The 11,020-nt window shown below is 37.5% G+C and overlaps 1 protein-coding gene across 1 annotated transcript; it reads left to right on the forward strand.

The window, feature by feature from the left end:
* Window positions 1–2,700: 2,700 nt before the first annotated feature.
* On the forward strand, window positions 2,701–5,849 carry LOC145068399 (E3 ubiquitin-protein ligase XBAT33). The gene is made up of 10 exons (XM_079015364.1): window positions 2,701–3,204; window positions 3,316–3,375; window positions 3,690–3,761; window positions 3,861–4,033; window positions 4,116–4,276; window positions 4,354–4,412; window positions 4,488–4,534; window positions 4,627–4,770; window positions 4,857–4,948; window positions 5,057–5,849. Exons 1-10 carry the CDS (start codon window positions 3,028–3,030, stop codon window positions 5,581–5,583), a joined length of 1,512 nt encoding a protein of 503 aa, XP_078871490.1. The 5' UTR covers window positions 2,701–3,027; the 3' UTR covers window positions 5,584–5,849.
* Window positions 5,850–11,020: the final 5,171 nt, after the last annotated feature.

Raw genomic sequence — 11,020 nt, forward strand, 5'->3', positions numbered from 1 at the left:
CGGAAACGATACCAAAGGAAATTGGAGCATCAGGAGACTGATCTCTTTGAGGCTCTCCTACCGCCATGCCTTGCTTAACGGCTCGCTTTGAACCTTGCTCAAGTTACGTTGGATTTGGAAGGTTCTTTGGTGATTATCGGTGAGGGGCCTCTGGTTTCTCGACCCACTATCACGGTTGCGCCGTCTCTGATTGTTGACTATGGTCGTACTGAAGTGGTTAAGGATAACAAGGACGATATTATCTCAAAGTTCTGGTGGGCTATGTTCAAGAGGAAAGCCATCTTGGCGATGGGAGAGGCCTCCTCTAATGTTCTCAACATCAGGATGAGTATTTAGTCAAGACGAAACTTTACCCGCATACTGAAATCGATCTCCTCCACTCCGAAGGTGGTCGTGGTTATCCCCGATGATGACGTGCACCAGTCTGAGGGGAATCAGGGGGCGTCTACACAACCTATTGTTCAAGCTCAATTTGTTACAAAATCCAACACCAACTCTACTTCTTCTGGGGGGATTTGTTGGAGTTTCGCATCATCAGACTCCTCCAAGAGAGGTTTCTCAGGGCTCGATTGACCCTGACACTAACCCTTCATTCTCACTTGGAATCTTCAAAATGACTCTCAATTGTTTGTGCGTGCCAATGTTGTGGAGTTTGTCCACCACGCTTTTCCACCGACTGTCGTCTCTGATTTGGACGCGATAGGTAGCCCTGCACTGTCCCATAATATGCCATACACCGCTGCACAAGCCATGTTTTACTTAGTCGACGACTCTTGACATATCCAACTTCTAAGTGAGATGGACAAGATTCATCCTGGCTGTGATGCTCGAGAGGCTGAGTATAAACACCAAATCTTCGAGCTTGAAAAGGACACACGTAGCTTCGATCGGAAATAAGATCTTTTAGCCTTGGAGAAAGCTACTGCCAGAGAATTTTGGGCCTCATTGGAAGCTAAGGTGGAGTCCTTGGTGCGGGACAATAAGGGGCTAATGATTCAAAATGAGAGCCTTAAACGAGACGTCATTGATCGCGAGAGGCTTATTGAGGAAACTTGAGCTAAACCGGAGGCTATGCGTCGGGACTGGCTTCTACAGGTGGGAGTTGTGTGCATTATGGACAATTTAATCGAGCATCTAAAGTTTACCATGATGGACTACGCTGCTATTCTGGGCTTGGGTATAGACTCTGGAGCTTATGATCCCGAAGCTAGTGATTCTCGCTCCAAACATACTACCAGTCTTAATGATGCATTTCTCACCTTTTCCATGATGGACTACGCTGCTATTCTGGGCTTGGGTCCTCTTGATATGGCCGTGATACGACATCTTTGTGTGTTAGATGATGCTGGTGAGCCTGCATATGATGCTTTGATTAGGGCTGCTGGTGGTGGCAATATAGGAGCTGGTGGACATGGACCGACACCAAAGGCTTGGTGGACATGGACCAACACCAGATTGGTACCGATTATACACTATAGGTTCAGTTCCTAATTCCTTAAATCTCACTAAACCTCTCTGTTTTTAGTTTGTAATTGAGTTTAGGATGTAATTTCATCATTTTTTTATTCCATATTGAATGAGTTACAGTTCCCCAATGTCGTAGTATCAAAGTTGAAAGTTTTGTTAGTTTTTCAACTTTTTATGTGTAATATGGAAAAATTTTAAAATATGCAATCTCATTCGTTTAAAGTTAGATTGACATGAGATTTTTTAAAACATTAGTTTTATAGTTTGTGATTGAGCTTAGGCTGGATTCATCAAATTTTGTTCCATATTCAAGGAGTTACAGTCCTCCAAAGTTGAGATATTAAAGATAAAAGATTTTAGCTTTTGAACTTTAATTTGTAATCTGTGAAAAATTTAAAAGTTGCATGTCTCATTCGTTTGAAGTCGAATTGACATGAAATCTTTTTCATCATGCAATTTAGACTCTGTACTTGAGTTTAGGTTGTAATTGTATCATTTTTGGTTCAATACCGAATGAGTTACAATCACATGAATTCAGGGTATCAAAGCTGAAAGTTTTTCTCTACCGCTTCAACGACTTGTACCATACACAATAAATGTTGTACCGGCCCAACGGGTCCAAGAACTGGAAAACCAATACGACACCGATATGTGTCAGAAGGTCTGGTCCATGGTTCACATAATCTCTAAAACCGATCCTGTTCTAGTAATGCTCACCCCTAAATTTTGGCTTTGGATTTCAAATTTAAATAAACAATTAGGAGATTAAAGACTATAATTCTAATAGTTATATGAGGTAGATTATAAACAGAACAAGTCAGTAATGATCCATATGCAACCCTTTTAATAAAAGGGTTAACGGATACGGATACGAATTATTTATGGTAAATAAAAAGAAAAATAAGATCCTAACATTTATAATTTTTACCGGTTTGGATTGGATCAATGATCAAAACCCGCTCCATTGTTTGGTATACCAATACCAGTCATATTAACACGACATATCTTCAAAATATCTAAGTATCTAACAATCATGAATTACAAAAATATAATCCAAATTGTCTAATATTGTTTTTGTTTTTAGCGAATTTTATATGAAGGGACCGGACCCTTTTTATAGTTTATACATTTTATAGTCGATATGCCTTTCTTGTGATACCACATCAACACCCTTTTGAATTTTATTATATAAAAGTAATGAAAAAAGTCAAAAATATTAGGTAGTAATGAATGAGCCAGGGAGGGAGTATTCATGGTGATATTTGAGACATGAGGGCTGCATACACGAATCTGGTCAAATACCAAAGTCCATCTGATCCGAGTTTTCAGACAAACGAAACCCTCACCCTTCAAACCCTCTTTGTCATTTGCCAATTTGTCATCATCTATTTTGGATTATTGATGCTTCACAAATTCCCCTGATTTTTGAAGTCTGTCTAACATACTGACAGTTGACCTAATTTCTAATCGCACAAGTTAAACCCCACAACCATTTCCATTATATAACCCCTTCTGAGTTCTGATTTCCGATCCATAAGTCTTCACAGAAATCGGAAAGCAATGGGCAACTCCTTTGGCTGCTCCGCTTCGGGAGAAAGGTTGGTGTCGGCGGCTAGAGATGGGGATTTCGTCGAGGCTAAGATGTTGCTTGATTGTAACCCTTGTCTCGCTAAATACTCAACCTTTGGAGGCCTTAATTCTCCTCTTCATTTCGCCGCCGCTAAAGGCCACAACGACGTACAATTAGATTCTCTCTTCCTCTCTCTCCATTCCCTTTTTCATTTTTGATCCGTTGTTTGTTAGTTTGTCTGTAATTCTTACAGGTTTTTCCTCTTTTTTAATTTGTAGATTGTTGCATTGTTGCTTGATAACGGAGCTGATGTTAATTCTAGGAATTATTGTGGCCAGGTAACAACCTTGATTTCGATCCCGATTTTACTCTAGCTATATTTTGTATGCACATAACTTACATAAAGGGACATCATTAACTCGATCTTTCAGAAGATCAGCTCAATTTCGTGTTTGCTACTGTATTTGACGATTCCAACAAAAAAAATGTTAAGATTGTTTTTCACTGGACCTTTTGTATACAAATTTTGCTTCCAAGTCGTTGAATTCAAGGTCTTAAACCCTAAATGTAAATTCTAGGAACCATTGCTGTCCGATAAGTTGATTTTGATATCAATTTTGGTTAATTTGTTTTCTATTTGTGTAATCTGAAGACTGCCTTGATGCAAGCTTGTCGCTATGGGCACTGGGAAGTTGTTCAAACCCTTCTTCTCTTTAGATGCAATGTAAGTGAGTTAATTCTATAGATCCACAAAACACCAAAGTTCATAAATCTTACATATTTGATTGTGTTTGTAATTCATGCATTATATTAATCTATTTAGGTCACAAGGGCCGATTATCTTAGTGGGAGAACAGCTCTCCATTTTGCAGCTGTGAATGGACACGTACGTTGCATACGACTTGTTGTAGCTGATTTTGTCCCCAGTGCTCCCTTTGAATCCATAGATACACAACCAAACACTGATGCAGCTCCCAAAAACAAATATGATCAAAGGTTATACATTTCTCTATTGTATTCATAAACATCCGAGTTTCAATCAGTGATTGAATAGTGTAATCTTTTTGTCATATTGTAGTGCACTGGTGAAATTTGTAAATAAAGCAGCTGATGGTGGTATAACAGCTCTTCACATGGCTGCATTAAATGGGTATGCTGATTGTGTACAGCTGCTACTTGATCTACATGCAAATCTCTCATCTGTGACTTTCCATTATGGAACATCAATGGATTTGATAGGTAATAAAACACTTCTTCAAGATCTTAAATAACTCATATCCTTTCCACTTGTACCCTTTTCTTACATTGTCTTACAGGAGCTGGAAGCACTCCTTTGCATTATGCTGCGTGTGGTGGAAACTTAAAATGTTGTCAGGTAAACATACATTTATAATCTTGATGACATATTTCTAAAAATAGTATCTTTATTTATATCTCTGAAATGTTTCAGATTCTACTTGCAAAAGGTGCAAGTCGTTTGACACTAAACTGCAACGGGTACTTTTGTCTTTTTCTTGTTTTTAACGCCTTTTACTATTTGTTTTTTAATTGAATATGTTGATGGAAAATCTTGATGCTATTTATTTCAGATGGCTTCCTCTTGATGTTGCAAGAATGTGGGGCCGACATTGGCTCGAACCATTACTAGCACCAAATTCTGACCTGGCAATTCCCATTTTCCCTCCATCTAATTATCTATCTTTACCTCTCATGAGTGTACTTAACATAGCTAGGTATTGTATTCACATTACACAACACTAATTAGTCAATTTAATTACATACAGAATTTCAAGAATTAAAAATCGTAACGATTTTGCAGAGAATGTGGTCTGCAATCCTCATCAACTCTCTCTGATGACACCGACATTTGTGCTGTTTGTTTGGAAAGATCTTGCACAGTAGCCGCTGAAGGTTTTTTTTTTTTTTTTTTTTTTTTTTTTTTTTTTTTTTTTTTTTTACTTTTTTGAATTATAGTTTTTGTATTTCAAGATTTGAACAGTTAATTATTTATTTTTTCAGGTTGTAGGCATGAATTATGTGTGAGATGTGCACTTTACCTTTGTTCAACAAGCAATAACCCATCTGAACAACTGGGCCCACCGGGGTCGATTCCGTGTCCACTGTGTCGGCATGGGATTATTTCATTTTCAAGGTTACCGGGGTCTCCATCAAAGGGGATGAAACTTCATCTTTCATTAGGGTTTTGTACTCCATGCATGCTTCACCCTCGAGAACCGGACGAAAATACCCCTGAGATTAGCAAGAACCGCGTTGCTTCTGTTTCACCGGAATTGTTCTGTCCGGTTACTTGCAGCCCGTTTCCTTCGGTTGCAATTCCGTTGTGTACGTGTAATGAAGGGACGTGTCCGTCTTCCGAGACGAGAGATGACGTGGCGGGGAATGGGTCGCCACCTCAGCGGACAAATTCAGGTGAAGAAGGGAAGTTGGGCCCACTGAGGGTGGAGAAGACTAGCTGTTCGAGTATGTTTTGGGGGAGGAGGAGTTGCAGTAGGGAGCAGCAGTGTAATTCGGAGATTAATGCTTGAATTTATTCATGATTGGATTTGGATTTTGATTTTGAGATGGGGAAGGGATATGCTATTGTGAAAGCAATAATGGTGGTTTTGCTGGAATAGTTTGTGAAATGTGGGATTAGGTATTATGATATATGTTTTGATGTTAGGGGAGAAAAAGGGTTTGTAAAAAAGATTATTGTTTGTTGGGGTATATTGTTATTGTGGTGATTGTTCAAATTGGTTAGAGTTGTACTAACAATAGATTGATGGTGTTAGAAGCTTTAACTTGTGAGTGATATCCATTGTTGCACTTGATATGTAGTTACCAAAAAACTTCAACACTGAAACCGGTTTTGAAAAAAAAAACTGGGCTAAAAACCGTGTTGAAATTAGTTTTAACCAAGTCTGGTTTTAGACTAAAATGAACAAAATATGATTTTCGACTAAAATGATTATCTTAGTTACAAAGTGTAATCATTTCGTTATCTAAGTTTAAATCATGCTAATTAAGTCATTGAACTTCCAAAATTGTCACCAACTAACTAGCTACCAAAGTAGATTCAACCGGTTGTCCGGTTGCAAATTGCCACATGGGTTTGGCCATGTGTCTTTTTCGTGGCGTATAGGTGTTCTTGTTGAAATAAGTGTCGAATGTCATATTAAAATCGTCAAAATCTAAACCAAATTGTTATAATTTTATGAAATAATATTAAAGTTTTTTTTTGGTTGCCCTAACAGTTAAAAATAGTATAGAATGACATTTGGCGAAAAAGAAAATAATTTATAAGCTTATTATGTGAATAATAAATTATTTAGAAATTATAATATTTAATTGAGAATTAATCAGAATTAAATTAATTTTGGGTTAATTGAAATTAATTAAAGGTGTAAGGGGTGAATTGTAATTGTTCTATAGTTAAACAAAAGAGACAATTCTAGAAGGGTCTATGACATCGATGGTTTTGGAAGCCTCTTTAAGGTTTCCTGAAGCCCCCTGGTAGCAAATAAGAAAACGATTTGAATTGGAATTAAATCTGTTATTTAATTATTCAAATATGGATTCAACTGCAAGTTACTTAGACTATAAATAGGACCCTTGGGCACCAGGATTTCGTGGCTTCTCATACCTAGAAGGTAAAGAAAAAAAATTCCCTCATCTTTCCTCTTTCCTATTCATTCTAGGGTTTCTAGTGGTTGGGTGTGAGCTATTAGAGGTAACCATATTTTTGGTACTAGCTTTCTAAAGATCAATAAGGGAATCAAGGGTATTGTTTGCTATAACAATATCGAAGGTATGTAACCCTAACTTGTAAATTTTGATTATAGCATAGGGTCTTGAAGTTTCATAAGTAAGTTGTTATTAATGTCTAAGGACATAGATCCTTTAGGTTGCATGTACCCTTAAGTGTTTTAAGTGATTTTTCCACATGTATATTGAACTTGTAACCTACAAATTCTATCAGTGGTATCAGAGCTTAATCTTACAATTAAAAGTGCATAATAGATGAATGCCGTGTTTGACATGAAGCTTTTGGGAGTTTTTAGCTTTTAGCTTTTGAAAAAATGTCCGGGTTTAAACAAAAAGCTTGGTTTGGCAGTACAAGCGTTTAACTTTTAGTTTAAACAGAATCCTCTAAATCTAAAAGCTACTTCATGTAGCATTTAACAAAACACTACTGAGTTTTTATAATCAATTTCCATAATTGCCCTTAAAAATATATTTACATATATTTTTTAAACAATTGTCCTTTTATGTAATTTTACATATTTCAAAGGCTTCCAACTATTTTTATCAAACATTCATATAACAAATAAAAGCTAAATTTCAGCTATCAGCTACCCGCTACTAGCTATTAGGGATGTCAACGGGGGAAAACGTGACGGGGAGTGCATCCCCCACCCCTGCCCTCGAAATTTCCCCGTTCCCCTGTCCTCGTCCCCACCCCCGAAATGTTCAGCCTTCCTACCCCGCCCCCACCCTAGATTGATTTTGAGCTGCCTTTTTTTTTTTTGGCTAAAAGAAGTTATTTAGGCTAAAATAAGCTATTTTTTAGGTAACAAATAATTATTTATAGCATAATTTTACATGTTAAAAATAAAAAATTTATGACATCTTAAAAACATTATACTAACAACTTAAATACATGTTTTTTGTTGAATTTTGGAACCTCAAAATCATGTTATTGTTTATTATATTTATATAATTAATATATGTAAATATATGTGTAATTTATTAACGGGGTCCCCATGGGGGTTTCGAGACGGGATTGCCTACCCCGCCCCCACCCCCGAAATTAAAACGGGGGTTAACCTTGCCCCCACCCCCGTTCCCGCCTCCGATTTTTTTAAAAAATCTCCCCCAAACGGGACAGGGCCCCCATGAGACTTTTTGACATACCTACTAGCTACATGCTACATGCTACATGCTACCTGTTACCTGCTACCCGCTTCCTACTTCCAGCTAACAACTACTTTTTGTTGGAGCATATTTGAGTAGGTTGATGATGGAGAATCGGATTTCTCTTGGATCATGTAAGTTCACTTTCTAAACTGATATTTCCACCCTATTTATGGGTTATAGAAAATCCAGTCTAGCATAATCCAAAAGGACACTTGTGTATCTAGGAACAGAGACACAAGCCAAATCGCCATAGGGTTCTAAGTTAGTATAGAAGAAGAAGAGCTGAGAAAAGTTCTATCTGTGGCTCAATAGAAGAGTCATATTTATATTTGACAGATTAGGGTAAGTCTTCTAAATTAGTTATAAAATCTCGAAATTAATGGCATAGCATAATCAATCGTTACCAAAATTGACGAGATTTTTTCAGTTTTACCATAATTACCCATCTTCTAACTTAGTTATACAAATCTCGAAATTAATGACATAATGAATGGTTACCACAATTGATGCGATTTGTCAATTTTACCATAATTACCCACTAGAATTCGGATTTTCCATAATGTAACTAACTCAATTTTTCGAAGACCTTTTGGGGTCGTTGCCTCAAACCCTGCGTTTATGTCGTATCGGCTTAAAAGTCGATCTTATATACGCATGAACTCCACATTCATCAAACATATAATATAGAGAACCAACGATAAGCCCCTTAGCTCACATGTAGTTCCAATTACATAAAATACTAGCTGACACTAAAATCACCAACAATCCTCCCCCATTTTAGTGTAACCTATGAACTAACATAAAATTATCTAAACAAACCAAACCAGTACATAAATGAAAATACCAAAACGATTAAATTCTCATTTTAGTATCAAACAATTCAAATACTCGAGAATCAGGGTGTTTTAAGAATTAAACCCTTCAACCCAACTGAATACCTAAAAGTAAAATACATTCTAGTTTATTAAACACTCTAGCGAAATACAACTTGACACTATTATAAAGACGTGTGTCCTAATCCTGTCATGATTGTATCAAGGCTAGGGATGAACGTGGGATGGAACCGGTACCGACCCGTACCGTTCCCTATTTCCCCAAAACCGAATTTGATCGAAAGTCAATCCCGAGTACCAAACCAAATTAACATCACCGGTACCCGTACCGGGAATGGTACCAGTTTTCAGTACTAGTACTGGTAACTGCAGTACGAAATCTCATTTTTCATGTATTTGGAGTACCATGTACCGTCCCATATTTTTGAATTCGGTACGGTTTGGTACCGGTACCAGTTCCGGTACGGGATCGGGATTAGGGACAAACTGCTCATCCCTAATCAAGGGCAAATCCCCAACATCTTGATGTAACATCCCAAAAATTTCAACAAATTTAAACTTTTAAAAACAACCCATTTACTAATAAAAGTGTTTACAAAACCACTATTCCCAAAACATGATTTAAAATCAGAGTCTCCCAAGATCCAATCAATAGTAAAACCAAGGATGTGTATGGTCACGCCTTCTCCTTGCCATAACTGTCTGAAGCACCTGAAACAATAAACTGAAACTGTAAGTAAAAAAGCTTAGTGAGTTCCCCCAAAGTACCACCACATACACATAACAAACAAGAATATGCATATAGAGACTTCAGCCTAACTGGACTGCCTCACCGGCCTACGGACTATCTGGACCGTTCTCAGAACCTTCAACATGACTAGACCAGCTCACCGGGCCTTCAACCTATCTGGACCGTTCTCCGGGCCGTCGGCCTGACTAGACCGCCTCACAGGCCTACAGTCTATCCGGACCACCTCGGGTATGTTTTCCTTCAGCATAAAGCATGACCGCCTTAACCCAACCACACATAACATGTCGACATATACATAAAAAATAAACGTATAACCAGTGAACATACAAACAGGCAGATCTACAGATCATTACCGCATGCTAACATCCCATATACCATGATATCGATCTAACAGATCACTACAACATAACAACATCCTATATACCAGGATACAGATCTAAAAAATCACTACAACATAACAACATCATATATACTAGGACACAAATCTAACATATTACTACAACATAACAACATCCTATATACCGGGATACATATCTAATAGATCACTACATCATAGAAACATACGGTAAACTAGGATATCAATCCAAAGGGCAGGCATTGGTTCCTTCGACCCGTAAGTACAGTGAGGAAAACTCACCTTGCAAACCGGACCAAAGCTGATGAGGTCCCGACTCTGAATCCCAACTCTCAAACCAACACCTACTCCAACCAAAAGACCAAATACAATCAAACTCCCCAAAATACCCTCAAGGCCGAACTTGCTCAACCTTGGTAAAAGTCAAAGTCAAATGGTCAAGGTCCAAAAGTCAATATCTCTTTCCAGCAGAGTATGCCATGCATACCAAGAGCGTACGCCCAACATACTCTGATGTTGACTAAAAGTGTGGCGTTGACCGCATGCGCACAACGTACCACCAGGTACGCCCAATGTACGCAACCCAGTCCCAAAACTCCAATAAGAGCTTATTCCGTTACGTTCTTACATCCAAAACTCAGATCCAAGCCCAAAATGATATCCTAAGTCATAAAGTTTCCAACTCTATGACTTTACATGGCTATAAAGTGGTTAATGTCGAAAACCCTAAGCTCTTAACCCAAGTAGACATCACAACTCTGGCATGAAAGGGATAGAAAGGACAATATCACATTTTTATAATTTATAATAGCTTTATAATGGATAAAATTTCCAACTTTATCCATTAGAATGGTCCCAACAAACAATATCTAGTCTTTTAGTCTCAAAGGGACCCAAAAGTTCATCTTTTTCAACTTAATCCATTAAGTACAAGTCTCCAACTTTCAGATCTGAATCAAAATGATGTTTAGATAAATAAAGTTTCCAACTTTGTCCATAAAAAGGTCACAACTTTCAAGATCTAAACTTTATGCACTAAAATGACCAAAAGCTCATAACATCTAAAACTAGTTAGATTTAACAAATGCATCAAGATTCAAACTTTATACCTCTAGAAGATAGATCAA

This window comes from Lactuca serriola, chromosome 8 (assembly GCF_051521515.1).
Source record: "Lactuca serriola cultivar US96UC23 chromosome 8, Lser_US96UC23_V15, whole genome shotgun sequence".
NCBI classification, from domain to species: domain Eukaryota; kingdom Viridiplantae; phylum Streptophyta; class Magnoliopsida; order Asterales; family Asteraceae; genus Lactuca; species Lactuca serriola.

Coding starts and splice junctions, on each gene's coding strand:
- LOC145068399 (XM_079015364.1), top strand. CDS start 3,028: ATGGGCAACTCCTTTGGCTGCTCCGCTTCGGGAGAAAGGTTGGTGTCG. Junction 3,205..3,315: donor CCGCTAAAGGCCACAACGAC/GTACAATTAGAT, acceptor TTTAATTTGTAG/ATTGTTGCATTGTTGCTTGA. Junction 4,535..4,626: donor TTGACACTAAACTGCAACGG/GTACTTTTGTCT, acceptor TATTTATTTCAG/ATGGCTTCCTCTTGATGTTG.